At 39.4% G+C, this 20,762-nt stretch overlaps 1 protein-coding gene across 9 annotated transcripts in view; it reads left to right on the top strand.

Moving 5' to 3' along the window:
• The window catches only part of nhsa (Nance-Horan syndrome a (congenital cataracts and dental anomalies)), a 112,461-nt gene extending 92,011 nt beyond the window's left edge, over nucleotides 1–20,450 (top strand). For 2 of the 9 annotated variants that reach the window (XM_022677507.2, XM_007234055.4), the window contains exons 4-11: nucleotides 1,165–1,236; nucleotides 1,388–1,450; nucleotides 7,228–7,417; nucleotides 8,630–8,677; nucleotides 9,969–10,100; nucleotides 10,302–13,148; nucleotides 13,288–13,411; nucleotides 13,500–20,450. In XM_022677507.2, the coding sequence (XP_022533228.2) occupies nucleotides 1,165–1,236; nucleotides 1,388–1,450; nucleotides 7,228–7,417; nucleotides 8,630–8,677; nucleotides 9,969–10,100; nucleotides 10,302–13,148; nucleotides 13,288–13,411; nucleotides 13,500–14,088 (4,065 nt within the window). In that variant the 3' untranslated portion in view covers nucleotides 14,089–20,450. The remainder of the gene's footprint in view (nucleotides 1–1,164; nucleotides 1,237–1,387; nucleotides 1,451–7,227; nucleotides 7,418–8,629; nucleotides 8,678–9,968; nucleotides 10,101–10,301; nucleotides 13,149–13,287; nucleotides 13,412–13,499) is intronic. The other 7 variants (XM_022677508.2, XM_049486379.1, XM_049486376.1 and 4 more) reach the window with 6 other exon arrangements.
• The last annotated feature ends 312 nt before the right edge of the window (nucleotides 20,451–20,762 follow it).

Raw genomic sequence — 20,762 nt, 5'->3', positions numbered from 1 at the left:
CTGAGTGGTTCACGCTGTTAGTTGTCTGTTTTGATTTGGTCAACTCTGTCCTGTTATCAGGTTCCTCTTTTTATGATGTTTTTTTTTTTATTGCTAGTACTTTTTATTGTTGTATTTTATTGTTGTTTATTGTTTTTATCTCTAGTTCTCTGTGTTGTTCTAAATTAAGTTTGTGTTTTATGAGCTCTTTGTGCAGCACTTTGGTCGGCACTCGTTGTCTTTTTAAATGTGCTATATAAATAAACTTGACTTGACTTGATTATACATTCATTTGTCTGACTGACTGACAGTCCGTCTTTCCATCCATCCATCCATCCATCCATCCATCCATTCATCCATCCATCCATCCATCCGATGATTTACTAATAGTCTGTCTGACTTTTTTACTGAATGCCTGTCTATGTGACTGTATGCATATCTGTCTATCTGCCGGTCTGTTTGTCTGTCTGTCTACCTGAGTGCATTAGTCTGTCTAAATGTTTGTCTACCTGTCTGAATACCCATCTGTCTGACTGTCTGTCTCTCTGACTGACTGACTATTTGTTCGTCATTTTGTCTATCAACCTATCAGTTTTGGACTGCCAGTTTATCTGTCTGTCTAACAGTCTGGCTGACTTTTTAAGTGTGTGCCTCTCTGTTTCTCTGTGTCTGTCTATCTGACAGTCGCTTTCCATCTGTCTGTCTAATTATTTTTCTGGCTGTTTGTATTATCTGTCTGTCTGACCGTCTATATGTCTGGGCATTTGTATAACTGTCTCTCTGTGGGACAATTAGTCTTTCTGTTTGAGTGTCTAACTATCTGATTGATTTACTGACAGTCTGTCTGTCCTACTGTCTGTTTGCTTTTCTGGCTCTCTGACTGACTGACTGATTGTTTGTTTGTTTTTTCTGTCTGTTTTGAACAGCCAATTTGTCTGTCTATTTGTTTCGTTGTCTGTCTGTCTATCTGACAGTCTTTACTGACTCTCTGTCTGGCTTACTATATATTTTACTGAATATCTGTCTATCTGACTCTAATTGTCAGAATAGCTGTCTGTATACCTGTCAATTAAGTAATAGCAGCTCTTCAGGTAAACATATTCCAGCTCTAGTGGAGCTTCATTTATCAGACATCTTTTCTACAGCTTGTGTGTGTGTGTGTTTTCCTCCTCCATCATGCTGTAGGAGGAGGAGGAGGAAGATGATGATGATGATGATGATGTGAGGGATGCAGCAGTGCAGGTAGCAAGCACACAGGTAAACCTGTCACATCCTGCTGTCATTATGAAGGTGTTCTGGTCTACATTCTGTCTTCTGTCTGTGTTCATCATGTTCCCCTCACATGTTTCAGCCCTGTTCACCCCTCTTTACTCATAGTGGTGGTGTTGTCTTTGTGTTTGTGTTGTAGTTTGAGAGTCCCAGATCCACCACCCCTACTGAATGTTGCCAATTCTCCAGATGGAGCAGAAAGGTACAGCCATGTCGTCGCTGCTAGCACTGGAGTGGTTTATACTATACCCTAACCCTACTTTCTTAATCCTAATTCATGCACACTTAATGCTAAACTCTACTACCTTCATTTTAACCCCTGAACTCTAAGGGGCAGTTTAACAGACATGGTTAAAGGCTTGTCTTTGACTAAACAGCATTTTGAATGGAGGTTTCCCATTGAAAGGAAAACAAGGCTTAATCCTTGTGTGAGAATTCTTGCACCTTAAGTCTTTTACACTTTACAAGTCCTTAAACACTAACATTGACACTCTGAATTCTTAGTTCTTACCCCCCAACCCCTAACATGTAAACCTTGTACCTGAACCCTAATGTCTGCTCTCTAAACATGCATGTAAATCATTTAGTTACACCTAAATACTACATTTAAACCCAAAGGTGTTAAGTAATACAAACATTTGACTTAATTAAGTAGAAATTTTGGTTTACTATACTTTTTACTTCTAATGTTACATTTTCACATAATAATTTTTAAATTTTAAAAATAGCCTTGTTACTTTTTAACTTTTAACAGCTTGTTTTCATTCTCATTGTAAATAAAAAAAAAAACTATACAGGAAAATCTCTCCATCCAGATGAGTGAATCTGATTGTGGTTGGATGTAGAGAAGTATAAACATATACCATTCCGAAACCCTATTGGTTTATGCACCATCCATCATGCCTGCACACGTCACGCCCCGCCCACACTCCAGCAAGAACAAATTAGATGTATGTAGTCTAATATGAAAATGATCTGTACATAAACTCAAGAGAACTCAAGCTCTCAAAATGTTCCTTTTTTTAATATAATTGCATTGTAATAAATGCATTCATTTTCAATGTATGGGCATATATGCAGCTGAAACAGCCTAGTAGCATAGTACATCTCAGATTTATTATATAACATGAACGTTTTAATATAGCATTATATAGTCATTATGGCTTTTAGAAAAATGTGTTTTGGGAAGAAGCTCACACGGCACTGCCTAAGCTTTTACATTTATACTTTAAGTAGTTTTGAAAGCAGTACTTTTACACTTTTACTTAAAGAGTAAAAAGCTTGAGTTGATACTTCAACTTCTACAGACGTATTTTAAACCCTAGTATCTATACTTCTAGCTACATAGTAATGAATGTCAAAACTTCTGACACCTTTATTTAAACCCTAAACTCTAAGGATAAAACCTCATTCCTTCAAAACTTACCATTATTCCTACCTGAAATATACCTCTAAACCATACCTCTACACTCTACCTCTAAACACAAACTCCAGTAACTAAACTCTCCTGTACTCTAAACTCTGATCACTAAACCCTTAATTCTACCTTCAGTCCTCTCTATAATTCCTTTGCTCTCTGCATGTGTGTGTGTGTGTGTATACAGCAGTTCCTCTAGTGTGTGGATGAATGCTGTTCTGCTTTTCTCCACTGGGTTGACTGTCAGTTAAATATGTGAGGAATGTCTTGGGGAAAGCTCACATGTGCGCAGAAACGGAGGCCTGCTGCTTGCCTCAAATTCCATAATGAAGGGTTTGAAGGTTAAGGCCCCTGAGTGTGTGTCTGTCTGTGTTTGTTGGTGCGGAGTGTGTTCTGATCTAGTAGAAGCCTTTAAAAGCAAATTCAAACACAATATTTACAAGCTCTCTTCATAATCCAGTTTTTGGGATGAACATATTCAGAGTTGTGGTTTGGTGTGAAATTGTGGATTATTGTAGAGACATGAACCGACTTAGATTCCTAAACACTTGTGATAATGGAACAAAACATTGGAATGAACTGAACACAAATACAGCTCTACAATCATACAATCAAGTGGAAGATGGATGATCACAAGCCATCAAACCAAGCTGATCTGCTTGAATTTTTGCACCAGAAGTGGCATAACGTTATCCAAAAGCAGTGTGTAAGACTGGTGGAGGAGAACATGCCAAGATGCATGAAAACTGTGATTAAAATCCAGTGTTATTCCACCAAATATTGATTTCTGAACATTTCTTAAAACTGTATGAATATAAACTTCTTTTCTTTGCATTGTTTAAGGTCTGAAAGCTCTGCATCTTTCTTGTTATTTCAGTTAATTAATTTTTCATTTTCTGCAAATAAATGCTCTAAATGACAATATTTTATTTGAAATTTGGGAGAAATGTTGTCTGCAATTTATAGAATAAAACAACAATCTTCATTTTACTTAAACATAAACCTAAAAATAGAAAGATATCTGAAAATATAGTATTTGAAAAATAGAATTGTGGATGGGGTCAATATTTCTCACACCAAACACACTTTGAATGTTCAAAAAAATAGTGTAAGTGGAGTTTCCCTTCTTTCTGTGCAGGAACCCTTTCTTTTATTGTTCCTTTACAGAAGTATCTGTCACACGTTTACCCACCCCCACCCTCGCCCTCTATCTCTCTCCCTCTCTCTCTCGCCCTCTCTTTCCCTCTCTCGCTCTCCCTCTCTCTCCCTCTCTCATCCACTCTCTGGCCTTCTCTCTCTCTGAACTTCATGAATGGAATTCCTTCACCCCCCCCACCCCCCCCTAAGCTGAAAGTGGCTTTTGGCTGAGAGCCAGATAGTGCCCCCTTTTGCCTTTTTTTTGCCCCTCTCTGTTTCCCCCTCTTTCTTTTATCTTGGTCTTTTCCTCTCTTTTTTTCTTTCTTTCTCCCTCTCTCCCTCTCCAACTACGCTTTATGTGTATCACTCTTGCCCTTCCTTTCTCTCTCTCTGTCTCTCATTCACCATTCACACACACTGTCTTTTTCTCTACCTCTCACTTTATCTCCTTTTCGTCTATCACTCTTTCTCTTTCTCTCTCCTTCTGTGTATCACTCTTGCCATTTCTTTCTCTCCCTCTGTCGCTTTGACACACACTGTCTTTTTCTCTACCTCTCACTTTATTTCCTTTTCTTCTTCTCTCTCTCTCTCTCTCTCTCTCTCTGCCACACAAATTCTCTCTCTCTCTCTCTGTCACACACACTCTCTCTCACTCTTTCTCTCTCACACACACTCAAACCTCTTTCTTTCTTTCTTTTTCTCTCTCCCTCTGTGTATCACACTTGTCATTTTTTCTCTCTCTCTGTCTCTTTCACACACACTTTCTGTTCTCTACCTCTCTTTATCTCTTTTTACACTGCTGATCTCACACCTCTCTCTCTCTTTCTCTCTCTTTCTGTGCACCACACTTGCCCTTCCATTCTTTCTCGCACACATACACTTTCACTCTCTCTCTCTCTCTGTGTCCCTCTCTCGCTCGCTATCTCACAGACACTCAAACCTCTTTTTCTCTCTCTCTCTCTCTCTCTCTCTCTGTCACACACACACACTCTCTTTTGCTCTCTCTCTCTCTCTCTCTCTCTCTCACACACACATAGACATTTGCTCTCTCTCTTTTTCCCTCTTTCTCACTCCTTCCCCTCACTTTGGGAGAGGTTTCCGAGGTAACCCACTGCTTCATGGAAACTGCTTATTGTGAGGCCTTCATTGGGCCAACCAGACACACACACACACACACACACACACTCACACAGACAGAACTCACCCAATAACTCTAAATCACAGCTCGCTTTAACACTGTGTGTGTGTGTGTGTGTACACGTTGAATGGTGACAGGCTCAGCCGCCTCTCCTCACACACTCTAACTATCTAACTATCACTCGGTTCACATCCGAAGGTAAGTGTGTATATTAACTTTTACACCACTATTAGCTTTTTAACCAATCAGAGAGAGAGAGAGGTAGAGTTCAGAGTGATGCTCGTTCTACCATTTCAGAATCCTCTTAATGTTATGACAGAGGTATCTGCCACTGTGAGCTTTCCTCAGGACATGCTAGCATTGAGCGCTAACCTGCTACGTGTACAGAGACCTCAGTGCTTCTGCAGGATGGAACTTACTAAAGCCCCTCCAGTTTCTGCTGCTGCTGCTGATAACTTCTCTCTGTGTTCCTTCATTCTTCTTCTACAGAATCTTCTGTTGAATTTACTGATGTTCACTGTTTTTCAAAGCCATACTTTGTCTCAAACTCAGAGTCAAGGATTTTCATTCATCTGACAGTATTTTTGTAAACCTTTAATTGGAAACACTGATACATGTTTACAGTTATGTGCTATGCAGTGTTATTTTGACATATTTTAAATCAGGTTTGGGGACAGTCTATAGAAACCTACTAATGAATGAAACCAGGTAACAAAAAAATAGCTATTTTATTTATTGTTTAAACTCACCAGTGGTACCACACTTGACTACTTGAGTTTTATATGGAATGGTACTAATGGTAAAATAGTGACAAATCTAAACGTACAATTTCTTTGGGGTCAGTTTTAGATATTATGTTATATTTTCATGCTCCACTGTAAACTAGTTTTACACTGCAGATTCTAAAAACTGACCTTGTGAGAACTCTCCTCAGTGCTGTCAGCTGGGCAGTAATGCCCGTTAATGGTGTCTTGAGGACACTGTAGTTAAAACCCTGAAGTCTCGCATTAAATCTTAAATTAAATAGTTGATTCATTAAATTATGTCTAGATTGGCCCCAGTCGTGTTTTGTTGAGTCAGGTCTGGACATCCATTTTTTGCTGCACTATTCACTGCATGTATTCCTCCACCATTGTAATCTTATGCGATTTTTAAAACAATGTTTTAGATCTAAAATCTAAATCTCTCTAAACTCTTATTGAACACTGTGTCAGTCATAAACCTGAGTATTCTTAAACATTTGCATTAATAACTTTCTTTGAGGAAGCTTTTAGATGTTTATGTGTTGTCTGGTTCTATGCACCACCATTGTAAATCATTATGACTGGATCAGAAATTGCCCTGTTCACATATATCTCAATATTTATAAAAATGGCAAAGTTTTTTGTCTGTGTTTTGGCCTCCCATCCACACAGAAGTAGCGTTTTGGTTATTTATACTTTTTTTATTGGGGACTACTTTTTAGCACAGATGCTTTGCAGTATCCCTCCACTATGACTTTCTAGAATATTTTTTTTTTCTTCAAATCTATAATAATACGCTGAGTGGGTTTGTATTTATTGAAAGAAAAATCCATTCATAATCAGGATACTACATTTATCTGATTAGTCAAGTAGTCATGTAAACAGCCTAATGTCAAAAAAATTAGGTGAAGATAGATAGATCTGAGCTGGATTTTAGCTCTCAGTAATCCGATTTTTCAGTCCATGTTTACTCACCAGAGTATTCTTCGATTTTTTAGCCTGTGCATGCATGAAAACAGACTGTGGTACCAGAAATAAATGAGCAGCAACTAAGCACTTTTCAGAGTGAGGCTAAAACTAAAGGATTTTAAAATAATCTTTTTTTTCTAGCTGATGTTGAGCTAATCGTTTTTTCCCTACTAAAAATTAAACTACAGATGACAAAGAAATAGTTAAAAACAAGTTTTTATTTATTTAGTTTTCACTTAAACTTCCCCTTTGTGGTTAAAGTGCAACCAGAAACAAGCAAAAAAACTATTGTAAACAGTGAGAACATTTCGGACATTTTAGAAAGCTTTCTCCAACATAGTTTAGATACTAACACAATGCACCCTCAAACTTAAAAAATAAATTAAATAAAAAAGTTTTAATTACTTTGATGCCCAAACTTCTATAAAGGTGAACAAAAACTGACTCTGAGTTTGAGCCTCTTTTACATCTGAAACGTCTGAAACTAATCTAAACAGCCCCCACATGAAACCACTAAGCCTCCAACCCCGCCTCCAGCAGTCCTGCACTGTTCTCACTGGGTTTCTATTGTCCAGGCTGTGGATGACCCAGACTCTGAGGGCGTGGCTCTAGGCCACCGGCCCAAGGTCCCCATCCCTAACGTGCCCACCACACTGGATAAACAGACCAACTGGAGCGGAACACTGCCGCTGCCCACCCCTGAGGACAGGATGAAGATCCACTCGCAGGCCGTCAGCTCCTGTGTCATCCCCATCAACGTCACGGGTAAGTGTGATCCTAACTGGACTTACCAGTCAACGCACCAATAGAACACCAATATCACTAAACTCACTGTATAATGATGTTGTCTAAATATACCACCAGTCAGCCATAACACTAACACTTTTTTGACTCCAGGACAGCTTCATAACACCAAACTAGTTTTGTAGGCTGTTACCGGTAAGCAGTGGTCAGAACAAGCAGGATGCCAGCAACAGGATTATTATGGAATCCCACAATTCATTGTTGCTCATGGGAGTCCAAAAATCAGATCTGTTTAAAATAACTGGATTTGTCTGGATTTGTGTGCCTGGACATCACAATATTATCTGCATGGGATGCTGTGCTATTCAGGGTGAGGTCACCTTTAGTAGGTAACTTTTGGCTAGGACTGCACGATATTGGAAATATTTTACATTGCAAATGTTCTTTTTTTATGATATATATCACAATATTAAATAATAAAGCCCTGCCCCCACTCACGTGCTGTCTCGCGTATGGGCCGATTAAGAGCTGAGTCAGCACCAAGCACCCAAAAAAAAAACAGTAAAACAACAGTAATGGGCCCTTTAATCAGGCATGAAAATGGCTTTTTAAAAGGTAATTAAGAGCGTTTATCTGGAATTAAAAGCGTGAATTCAGATGAAACTGGAAATATCTGTGAAAAACTGTGCTGAATCAGCTTTTACAAGCACGTGCCCAACCATGTTGATGGAGGCCATTCGTCCTGCAATGTGACTACGATATATCGTGCAGCCATAATATTAGGCAATATTAGATTTGAATATAATGGCTGACTGGTGTAAACATTTAACCTACAAACGAATTAATTTGATTTTAATTCCAATTTGTGACTCACATTCTCAATGCTAGTTCACGCCTTCTCAGTGCTGGTATGCAGGTATGTAGAAAGTAGCTTGAGCACAAGAACCCAGTAGATTTGAGAACTGCAGAACTGTGCCAAAATGTCAAAGTATGTCAACTGTGTAATTTGATTGTTTGTATATTTTGTCATTGAATTGCCAAACTAATTATTAGTATTAGCAAACAAGACAATTACGCTTTTTCATTGGCATCAGTTGCTTTAAGATTCTGGTGTTTGAATACAAATAAATAAGACTGTTTTTGTGAGTTCTCCCAGTTCTCCTTTTTATACAGACAGGTTTGTAGTCGTATCTTGAATTGAAGTGCACTGAATTGTGCATGTATTGTTTTCAGAGGAGGTCTCCATTGCGGCGCCTTCCTCCGCGATTTCAGCCTTTCTCAGTGAGACTCTTTTACGTGTCTATTTATTCACCTCTCATCTCCCCAGACCCACCCACCACCAGAAAAAAGAGAGAGAGAGAGAGAGAGAGATAGATTCAGAGTTCAGGTCACCAAATAATCACTTTTTAGTGTTTTTTCTGGTTGATGTTGTTCTGTATTTACACCGGGTAAAAAAAACAACCATAAGAAACCTAATTAAAATGCTTTAGAATAACTTTGGAAACTTATGAAGTTTCATGTTTTCTTCTGTAAAATTGCTGTTTTACAGATTTTTAGAGCTTTTTATGATTTTGCACTTAAACACTGTCCTTAGGATATCTTATCATACATCTGACAGCAACATTCTACTTATTCCGCACCCTAATTATAGCGTGTCATTTGGGAAACTGTTATTAAACCTAGAGCTAAGTTGCAGATAAAATCTGCAAGTCACAACATAAAAGCTGATGACTTTGTGGTTGTCCTGGGTACGTAACCGGTGCCAGGAAATGCAAAGCTCTGAGACACTGCTCCACGCATGCCAATTAGCTGCATTAAAATCACAAAGGAGCGGAACGAATTGATCTGCTCTGTGCGGGAGTGAGGGCTTCAAAGTAGACTTCACAAAAAACGCTGCCAATTACGGAAAAAATATCATATCTTTCACGTATACATAAAGCTAACCCACCCTTACTAACTCACATTCATCATTAGCAAAGTTAGCACATCTCAGAGAAGTGCAGGTAATGACAATGTCTTTTCCAAAAGCTTCATCAACAACAACTTCATCTGTTTACTTGTTTACAAGTTATCAAAAGCAGATAACATAACATATTACTCATACATCTACAGCCTTACAGTACCAGTATATTTGTCCGCTGCATTTCTTTAAGCCATCTTAAAGAACCAGTATATTTGTCCACTGCATTTCTTTAAGCCATCTTTATTAACAGCTATTCACAGCTAAAGCTAGTGTAGATGGCATTGTTTGATGTTGTAAAGTCATTTTCTGTGTGACTGCTCCCTTCCTCTTGCATGATGTTTATTGTGTGTATTGTGTCTGATGCAGTTTTGTGCAACTAAAATCCATCCGACATAAGCGGTGAATCATACACTTCTGTATTCTTGTATTTTCTGTGATAGTTAACTTGTTAAGTCTTGGCAAATCCCATCTCAGCTTCACTGAATGTAAAGTAGATGTGACACAGTTAGCAGCTAGAGTTAATAGCCTCTGTGAGGCACGAGTGTGAGAAACAGGAGGGATGGGAGTGTTTGGCAGAGAGCAGCTTCTGACGTCTGGCGCTCTTCACAGGGGTCGGATTTGACAGAGAAGCCAGTGTGCGCTGCTCGCTAGTCCATTCGCAGTCCGTGCTACAGAGAAGACGGAAGCTGAGGAGACGGAAAACCATCACAGGCATTCCCAGACGAGTGCAGCCAGACTTAGGCACGTAAACCATTTACCACCTACATTTCTTTTTTCCAGGCTTAGCGTAGGAAATTCTTTGAATGTGCACTTTCAGCTTCACTTACTCTTAAACAGGCTCATCAAGTTAACAAATTATTGCTTCTTTGAATGAGTCAGTGATCTTCTGCCTTGTAATTTCTGTTCTAATGTTTGCAAATGATGTTTTCTTACCTTTTACAGATTCTGATGAGTCTCCAGTGGCTAGAGAACGCACAGTAATCGTGAATGCAAGTTCTGACACTTGCCCGGAGGACCTCATACTCGCTCGTCTTAACACTAGGGACTCTGGATGCCAGACAGATGACCTCTTGATAGTAGCTTCAGCACCGTCACGTAGACGGATCCGAGCTCAGAGAGGCCAGAGTGGCGTTTTGCCTCTTTCCCATTCCACAGGAAATATCTCTTCACTGCCGGAAAGCTCAGAAACAATGTTTACCGCCGACATAGGCTCCCATTTGCGCTCCCGAAGCCTCCCACGTGAAAGTGGCCGGTTACTTGACGAAGGCCATGACAACAGTGACGACGATGATGAAGAGGAGGAAGAACTTTCCCCATTTGATGCAGAAGACTTCCTTGTGGGACCTGGAAAGCACAGTCTGAAAGATGAAGGAGAAAGCACTGATGACCAGGTACCGACAGAACGGCAGCTAGGTAGCTTAAAGTTCAAGCAGCGCCCCGAGAGCCCAGAGCATGTGTGGATGGAAAGAGGTCGGTCTCGTTTGCCTCGGAAAGCTGACATGGATAGTTGTGAGATTTCATCTAGCTCTGATACCTTCAGCAGCCCCATCCACTCCAATGCTGGTGTACTAACCAGCCAAATGGACCACAAGGATGACCACCAGTCTTCCAGTGGCAACTGGAGTGGTAGCAGCTCCACATGCCCTTCTCAGACATCCGAGACAATTCCCCCGGCAGCCTCACCCCCATTGACGGGATCTTCACACTGTGACTCAGAACTGTCTCTAAATGCGGCTCATAATGCCATTGAAGACCCTACAGGCTTCGTTCTTGATTCCTACTCTGGGGAAAGGCTTCAAGGTCCCCGGGGTCACAGAACAGGGTCTTTTACTTCCACTGCAACTGACATGCTGGATGACGCTGGAGTCAGCACTGCAAGCGAGGGCGAGTGGAGCTATCCCCAACATAGGTACAACGCATCCTGCCAGCAGGATTTCAGCCCTGGACGCTCTAGAGAAGCGGACGGCTGCCTCGATTGCCCCAGTTTTACTAGCATTGCCACGTTGGAGAGCTTAGATAAGCCTCCGTCTGAAAAGGCTGACACCATGTCATACTTCTCTGTGGATGCTGAAGGCTACTATACCTCCATGCACTTTGACTGTGGTCTTAAAGGTAGCAAAAGTTTCACTTACAACTATGCATCGGTGGACCAGCAAAGGGAAGAGTACAGAAATCACACTCTTGGGAGACATAATCTCTCTCTGAGGAAACCAAAGGTGAAGCCTGCGCCACCAAAACGTAGTTCATCCTTAAAGAAAATCAGCAGCCATGCTGGACCAGCTCCAGAAACTAATGAACCAAAGATAACTGTTGAGCAACACCCACCAATGTCTTCCAAGGAGAAGAAGTTGCAGTTGGGGTTGAGTGACCTTTATGATCAGCCAGAAAGTGAGGAGGCAGTGGAAGCCTGGGGTGTGCAGAGTTCTAGCGAGATTCCAGATGTTGCTTCCCTTGGCTCCACAGATACACACTCCTTTAAGGATGGGGGAGCTGTGCAGTCTGACTATGCAGATCTCTGGCTTCTTAATGACTTGAAATCCAACGATCCCTACCGATCATTGTCAAACTCCAGCACTGCTACGGGTACGACTGTCATCGAATGCATAAAGTCCCAGGAAAGCTCAGAGTCGCAGACTTCCCAGTCTGGCTCGAGGGCCACCACTCCTTCACTGCCATCGGTTGACAATGAATTTAGACTGCCCTCACCAGAGAAGCTAGTAGGCCTTGCATCCCCTTCCAGTGGGTACTCAAGCCAGTCGGAGACACCAACATCCTCTATGCCCTCTACTTTCTTCCCAAACCCAAACCCTTTGTCCCCAACTGGTGTAAAGAGGAAACCAAAAGTCCCGGAAAGAAAGTCTTCACTTGCTTCACTACAGCACCGCACTTCTAAAAGAGACCTTGAGCTTCCCATTATACCTCCAACTCATCTTGACCTAAGTGCCCTTCACAATGCTAACAAGCCTTCAACCCACAGGAACCACATCCTTCACCAGAACAAACAGAAGGTAGTAGCACCTAAGGCTGAGGCTGGAGCTTCATCAGATGCAAGCATCGAAACTAACAGCACCAGTCCATTGGTAATCACCCCAATGGTGCTTAGTTCAGTGCAGCTACGCTCAGTTGGCAAACCTGGTGAAGGCAACCGTGATCGGCCTTGTACAGATGCTTCCACGAGACCCAAGTGCCCCACTGTAACTATTGTCACTGAGCCCACAAGTAGCAAACTCAACGAGACCAGGAAGCCACCACCTTACAGACCCCTCACCGCTGAAACCTCGTCTCAGGAAAACTGTGAATTACTAAACACTTCTGCAGATGGACCAGCGTCTGGGAACTTAGTGAGCCATCTTGGTGCTAGAAACAGATATGACAGGTTAGCTCCAGCACATCTTTGGAGCATGACTGCTTTCAGAGCAACATCTGAGCAGGAGAGCAGGGATGAGACGACAGCAGATATATCAGAGAATACAGTTGATCGAAAGGTACCTGCTGACCAAGAGACAAGCACTTCAGCAGATTTGTTCTACTCGCAGAGCAGTGTAGAAACAGAAACTGAGGCAAAAGAAGAACACGCAGGGACCGATCATCATGGTAGAGTGAAGACATCAGACAAAGTGCCTGATTTTATCCATCGATCATCACTGGAATCATTGCAAATTAATCCAATCAGCAATGCCAGTAACCAAGTTAAGGAAACCCTGACATCAGGTGTTCCAACCAGAAGTGCCTCACTGGAAAATATGGAAGAAGAGTCAACTACAGACACAGAAGGCTACTTTAGTAAAGGTTAGTCACTAGTTGCATTAATCTATCTGTAAAATATCAAAAGACGTTTTCTTTTGAACATTTTGTGTTTAGAAGTCCAAGCTGCTAGGCAGTTCTAAAAAGTTGTTAGAAGTAACCAGAGATTTTTTTTTTTTTGCAGAATCCACACCTAGTGATTCAGTTGTGTCCCCCCTGATGGACGAGTCAAAAACAGATGAGGATAGCGTTTTCCTTTCTCCTAGTAAATCCCGCACAACAGAGGACCTCTTTGCCATGATACACAGGTAAGCTTTTCAATTTTATTCACTGAAAATTGGTCAGTAGTAATCGAACATTGTTTGAAACATGTCAAAACATTATTTGTCATTTCAGGTCAAAAAGAAAAGTCCTTGGCAGAAAGGATTCTGGAGATGCAGCAGTGCGGAGTCGCCTGAGTGCGTCTTCATCTGGCAACCCTGCCACCTCTCCCAGCACCCCTGTTACGCCACCAACTCCAACCAGCTCCCAGCGGACCCCAGGCCAAATTTACAGGAGTGCCAAAAAGTCCAATACCTCCAATGAGGAATTTAAACTGCTGCTGCTGAAGAAGGGAAGTCGCTCTGATTCCAGCTATCGCATGTCTGCCACAGAAATCCTAAAAAGTCCTGTTGCATCCAAAAGCTTCAGCGACTCCCTGTCAGAGAGTTTCAAACAACCCGAGGAGCTCTCCTCTCCCATGCAGCTGCAGTCTCCTGAGGGAACCCCAGAGCATTTGCCAAGCCCCTTCCCAAAAGTCAGCGTGGAGGGGTTCTCCACAAAAGCCTTTGGTTCTTCCAGACAAGGCCGTTCAAGGATACCACCAGCTGCAAACAGCAGTCGGTACAGTACACGCAGCCGACTGTTCACGGCACCCATGCAAGCAATTTCTGAGGGAGAAACGGAAAACTCAGACGGAAGTCCCCATGATGATCGTTCCTCTTGAAAAAAAAAAAGCACCTCCTCCTATCAGCCACTAAACAAGAACCAGAAATCCCTTTGAACTTTTAAAGAAAATGATATATTTTAACCTGCTCCAAGTTTATACCCTTTTGTAGCCCATTGTTCTTGTTTCACACATTTTATGTATGACTGGGACATGTTTTACTATCGATTTTTGAAACTGACATTTCAAATTTGACCAAGTATGATATCAAAATATCATACAGTTGTCTGATAGAAATATGCAGTACATCACTCCGCCACTAATGTGTATTGTAACTTATTGCAAATAGCGAATTAAACTTAATATGTATAAACGTATATGGGCATTAAGTAATAAACGTACATTATTAGGTGAGTACGTAAGCAAGTGTCCATAGTAGAGAATCCTAGGACAATCAAATAGTGGCCTTTTACAGTGCTTGTAGTAGCAGTGATGAGTCGGCTTAGTGAACAATATATTTTATAAAGAATATTTCAGAAAACAAAAAACAGTCCAGAACTCATGTGTTTGGAAGTTTCATGGGTTTACACGTTTGCACTTCTTTTTCGAATTTTAGAAAAAAAATAACAAAATATAATTTTATAGTAAAATTCTGTAAAAAAAGAAAAAAAAAGAAAAACTAAATTAGCGTTGTATGCAAAAACAGAGAAGCAGAATATTATAATGCACAAACTAGTAATTTATCAAGTATAGCAGCTTAATCAGCACAGATCAGTAAGCAGACATTTTTTTTCATTGCAGACATTTTTTTTATTGCTGCTCAACAGTCCCTCAAATATATCAAATGTATTTGCCATGTTTTGTTGCACAATAAGGCGCACTATCAAAAAGTGTATATTTTCTGGTCCATTTTAATACTTAAGGTGGACTGTATTCTAAGGCGCATTATAAAACACTAGTAAGGAACAGAGGTGTCGCCATTTTTTCCTTCTAATTCAGCGAGTGTTGAGACCTGTAAAGCTAAGTTAAGTAAACAAAACTGTAGTTTGTACAAAAAACATTTTCTTTTAAATTCAAACGAGTGCTAATCTACACAGATTTCTCACCTGAAAACTGTTTATTTGGGAGAGTAGAGCGCCGACAGTAAAGCTGACAGTGCTACACTGAGGAACCCTGAGTGCAGGGCGATTTTAGCTAGCGGTTCATCCCGCTAGCTTGTTTTAACAAGATAAACACACAGTTTAGTGGGTAATGCTCGTGCTGTGGTTAGCGGGTAATGCTAATGCTGCTTCAGCCGTACTAGCCGGGGTTAGCAGTAGGCTACAAGCCGATAATACCAACCTCTGAATTGAAAAAAGCTAGCGCTTAGCATAGTTAGCAGCTAATGCTAATGATACTCCAGCCCCGTTGCTGGGGAACTAAACTGAAACTCCTGTACAATGCTGTACTTTAGCAAAGTGGCTTTACTGCTCCTTACAACCTGACTGGTAAAATTCATATATATATACACAGGATTAAAAGGCGCACTGATGATTTTTGAAAAAAATAAAGGAGTTTAAGTGCACCTTATAGTGCGAAAAATATGGTAAATAAAGTCTTCATTTTTCAAAATTGGAGCTTAGCTAACAGAGTAAAAATTAATATTATATAAAACTATGTTTCATAAAAATGGCCCAGTTACCTCAACCAGCCTCCTTATCCACAAGTAGCAGTAGGTAGTCATGAATTATTTAATAATTCAAGCATTGCTAATCTCCATTTTTTGTAATTCACTTTTAACATATTACTATTAACAATTTTAACTTATAATTATTGACATAAAGTCAAGTGGACCAATAGAAATGCTCCAAAATGACTTGGAACATTTTTTAATTTAATTTGAGTTAAGAAGTTTAGATTTGTTTTCCCTTCTGCTGTAAAGTTGGTATTTTAGAGATGCAATGTTCTGGTTTTGATGAATTCAGGCTTAAATACAGAAATATGTAGATAATTAAATATATGCACATGTTAATTAGCCCAGGCCAGAAGCACAGTCGGTAGTACAAAAGTATGAATCAATAATTAACACATTAATTAATAGTCATGAAGCCAGTTATGATCACTTGTTAATCACTGTGTTCAGTAGTGTTTAGTATAGGTCAGTAGAGATTGGGTATCATTCAGACTACTTTTTTTTATACCAACACTAGTTTCTGAATGATACTACAACTAATTTATGAATTACTTAATTACACCTAAAAGTGGGTGTGGCTTAGATCACACATGAGAGTAAAGTGGAGAAAGTGGGATTGTTTACTGACTGTACTGTACTGACTGTACTGTTACTGACAAAAAAAGACAAAAAGCACTAATGTTGTTTACAGCCAGATGTTAGCACAGCCAATCAGCTATTTCGATCTCGAATGTGAAATTTAGTAGCGAATAATACAGAATTTTTTAATTTGGAGTACTGCAGTAATAAACCATAAACCCTTCGATTCCAAATCTACCCTTAATGTGTGTTTAAACATGAGTGTCTTCAAGGCTACGTTCACATTACCAGGCTGAAGTGACTCAAATCTGATTTTTTGCTCAATGTGGTTCAGATCTGATTTTTTTATGGCTGTGTGAATGTGCCAAATCCGATTTTTTCAAACCAAATTTGAGGCACTTTCATATGTAGTCCTAATCAGATACGTATCTGATCATGAACATGCGACATGAATGTAAACGGTCAAATCAAATTTCATGTGTCTTTTTTTTTCTTTTACACATTAGCATTAGCACTACATGCTTCTCTCTCAAACCTACTCATCTCTTGGTGCAGCTGTGCAGCTATAGCTGCAAAAAAAAAACAGCAAAAGCAAACTGCCTGGCCTTTTTTTTATCACCTCCTCGATGCTCTACATATGAGCTGCTAACAATTGCATCCATTTCCCTTTATAAAGTTACGAGTCGTCTCTCAAATATAACGTTTTTCGTTGTTGGTTGTGAATAAGGCGAAATTTTAACACGTATCAATGTGCCAGATTTGTTCACATTACAAACAGATACAGGTCATTTACATTTGCGAATGTGAACCGTCAAGATAGCCAAATCTGATCTAAGCAAAAAATCAGATTTTAGCAATATGGCTTGCGGCTTGAAATGTGAACGTAGCCTATGTTGGAACAGTTTGGTAGTTTTTTCCCCTAGTGGCCATTTACATAACTGCATGCAGTGAATATCCAGGCACAGTGGTGACCGTTTATTACAAAATAATGTGTTTGTGGTCAAAATATCGTCACTTGAATTTGTCTTGCACATATGTGGAGTGACTGTGACATTACTTTGTGTGTGGTCCTGTCAAATCCGTGATTTCTCCTTCCAAACAAGTCGGTATATGTTCAGTTCTTGGCCTCTTGTTTGGCGTGAACCTTCAGAAACGACGGACAAAAGCAACAAACAGCGGGAGAAGTGGAGCGAGGTTTAAAAATACAGTGCAGAAGGATAGATTTTGGGTCAGGCTTTACAGATGTGCGGGAGGAAGAAGCAGGAGTTTAGACTGATTCTGCAAAGTTGAGAAGGAAAGGAGGAAGATTCAGAAGTGGTTGAAGCGACAGGTTTGAGAGGAAGGAAAAAGCCTTTTGGGATATGCAGTGAATATGATGTGATGCAAGACTGAGGGGGTTCAAATCCCTAAAAGTTTAAACAAACTAAGGTGTAAAGTCATGTCTGAATGAGAGATAAAGCAAGTCTTCAGTGTAGGTTTCTCTAAGTGTTTAGATGGACGTTTTTAGACAGTTTCGTTCTTGTTTTTGTGTCGTCTCGATCATTTATCATTAAATGACTGATTAATCAATACTATCATTTAAGCCAAGGATACGCAGTTTAAGTCCAAATGGCGGTTAATGTCCAAATGGTTAGTTTGGTGGTTTCCTTAATATGAGACACTGGATACGGCTCAAGAGATATATCCATTGGAAGGTTTAGAAGGCGCCTCAGATCCAAGCTGTGCTGGACACCCATACTTGAAGTAGGGAATGAGAATTGAAGATCTGATGGATTGGTCACTATTTGGGAATTGAGAATCGCAGAAAAACTTATGAAGCTCATTGAAGAACATTTTGAACTAAACATACAGCTCTGGAAAAAAAAAAAAAATAAGAGAACACTTAAAAATTATGAGGTTTGTCTTTGATTTTAGATGGATGATCACAAGCCATCACACCAAGCTGAACTGCTTGAATTTTTGCACCAAGAGTGGCATAAAGTTATCCAATAGCAGTGTGTAAGACTGGTGGAGGAGAACATGGCAACTAAACTTGTTTTCTTTGCATTATTTGAAGTCTGAAAGCTCTGCATCATTTTTGTTATTTCAGCCATTTCTCATTTTCTGCAAACAAATGCTCTAAGCGACAATATTTTTATTTGGAATTTGGGAGAAACGTTATCTGTAGTTCATAGAATAAAACAACAATGTTCATTTTACTCAAACATATACCTATAAATAGCAAAATCAGAGAAACTGATTCAGAACTGAAGTGGTCTCTTCATTTTTTTCCAAAGCTGTATATCTCCTTATTCTCTTTTCATTCTTGGTACAAAGTAAAAAGAACCTAAAGCAGAACCTTGAGAAGATAAGACTATGGCTAACTATAAAATTTTAGGGCCAGATTTTAAGGATCACAAATTTTATTTATTTAGTTTTTTTAACATTAAATGTTTTATCATCAGATGATGAAGCTTTATTGAAGTGAACACTGGTGCAGAACACAAATGTTAACCACTTTAGAGGAAATTATAACAATGTAACAACGGTATAAGCTAATTTTAATGGTCCTGTTAAATCACTATGTTTGGACTGCAGACCACAAGGGTCGACTGGACTGATCTTGTGGTTTAAAATTGAGCTAAAAAAAACAGTGGCTGAAGAAAAGGTGCAGGAGAAAGGCACTCAGGCCTTGTTCACGACCGGTGTCAACATCCATCAAATGATATGAACACAGGTGGGCTGTAAAACATTAATAAATTAGATGTTTGAGAGTGAAAAAGATCTAAAGAATGATTTTAAGGTTCTTCACATTTACTCTGTTAATCTCTGTTACAAACATGGTTCTTTATTGACCGAAAAGTGGTTCTATGGCATTGCTAAGGGATCGTTTGATGCAGTTGAGTTTTTAAAGGTGAAAAATGTGGATACTGTACTATACTATAATAATAGAAGCATATCACAAGGGTGCACTTAAATCAATCATAAATCTAATACAACTCAATAATTTCACAATATATTACAAAGTATCAACATGAAAATCTGAAGAAAAAACTCAAAAATGTGGACGATTTATTACATTATCAGCCAAGTTCTTCCAATACTGGATTTTCTTCTATTTTGACTGATTTTAGTGCACAAAAAATGTATCACATTTCTTTGTGTTTTTACAGTATTGAGCAATTATAACATCATTAAATGCTACATGCTGTTTTTTTTTTAATACTGTAGAATTATTGAACCCTGTTCGTGTCTTCATGTGTTCACAATGTGTGCTCCCAGCTTATGACCACATCAGACCAGACCAGATCCATATGTGTATGTAAACAGGTGTGAACAGGGCCTGACTGTCTAAGTGGATTTTTTTTTTACCGGTACATTTACACTTTATTTATAAGCTGGTAAATTATTAAAACTGCCAGCAGGCAGACACGAGTACAAAGGGAACAAGGTGAAGGCAGTTAAAGTTCTACATATCTGACTGTGGCGTTGTGACTTCCAGAGCTGGTTTACTGTCAGTTTACACTGAAACCGGTTCACACAAAGGGGTGCAGTGGAGGTACCAGAATCATTCCAACAAATGTAATCGTGGTATTGCACTGATATAGTGGATTATGTGAAGTGTATTTTGTCTTATGCTGTACCTGAAACTATTTATAGAGGATTTCTACACGAGACTGTTTTTAAATGCATTTGGAAAACAAACAAAAACAAAATTAAAATGAATTAAAACTAGATTTTTAATCTGTTCAAATCTACATTTGTGCACCAAATAAAAAGTGTAGGAGTTAAACTGGTGCACAAACTCGTTGAATTCCACCATTTCACCAGTAGTCACTTTTCAGTGAGGAAGACGAGGGTCGTGGTGTTCGGTCTCTGTACTGGTACGAGTTGCGTCTCGCTCCGAACAAGCAGTAAAGCATCAGTTTTGTATGTTTTTGTACAGATTTGTAAATAATGACCTTTTTCAAATGTACGATGATGTTTCTTTGGTAAAAAATATAATGATTTCAGAAGTTTACATTAATTACAAGCCTTTGTATATATTTTTGAGCTGTCTGAGGATGAGTCTTGTATTTATTTTTAGTAAACTTGTTGGAGAATCCTGTTGTACATTTTCCCTGAAGCTGTCTGACAGCTTAGTCAGTGTGCATAGAGGAGGCCAATAAATGTGACTGCTTTGGAAAAGAAACCGCTGACTTGTTTTATTGTGTAATTACACAATAGAAACTGCACATACTGGATAATAGAACTTAGAACTTAATTGTCAATATTTCTATTGTTAGAAATATGTACTGTATATGAATGTTATTAGAACGTTGTACTGTATATTAATGTTATTAGAAGATCATACTGGATATTAATATTATTAGAACTTCTTTCTAGACATTAATATTATTAGAACTTTAGTCTGGATATGAATGTTATTATATCTTTATTCTGGTGTTGATATTATAAGAACTTCATACTGAATATGAATGTTATTAGCGCTTCATTTTGGATA

Source organism: Astyanax mexicanus, chromosome 13 (assembly GCF_023375975.1).
Source record: "Astyanax mexicanus isolate ESR-SI-001 chromosome 13, AstMex3_surface, whole genome shotgun sequence".
Taxonomy (NCBI): Eukaryota; Metazoa; Chordata; class Actinopteri; order Characiformes; family Acestrorhamphidae; genus Astyanax; species Astyanax mexicanus.
The sequence above is the reverse complement of the archived record's forward strand: the minus strand, read 5'-3'. Positions and strand labels throughout refer to the sequence as shown.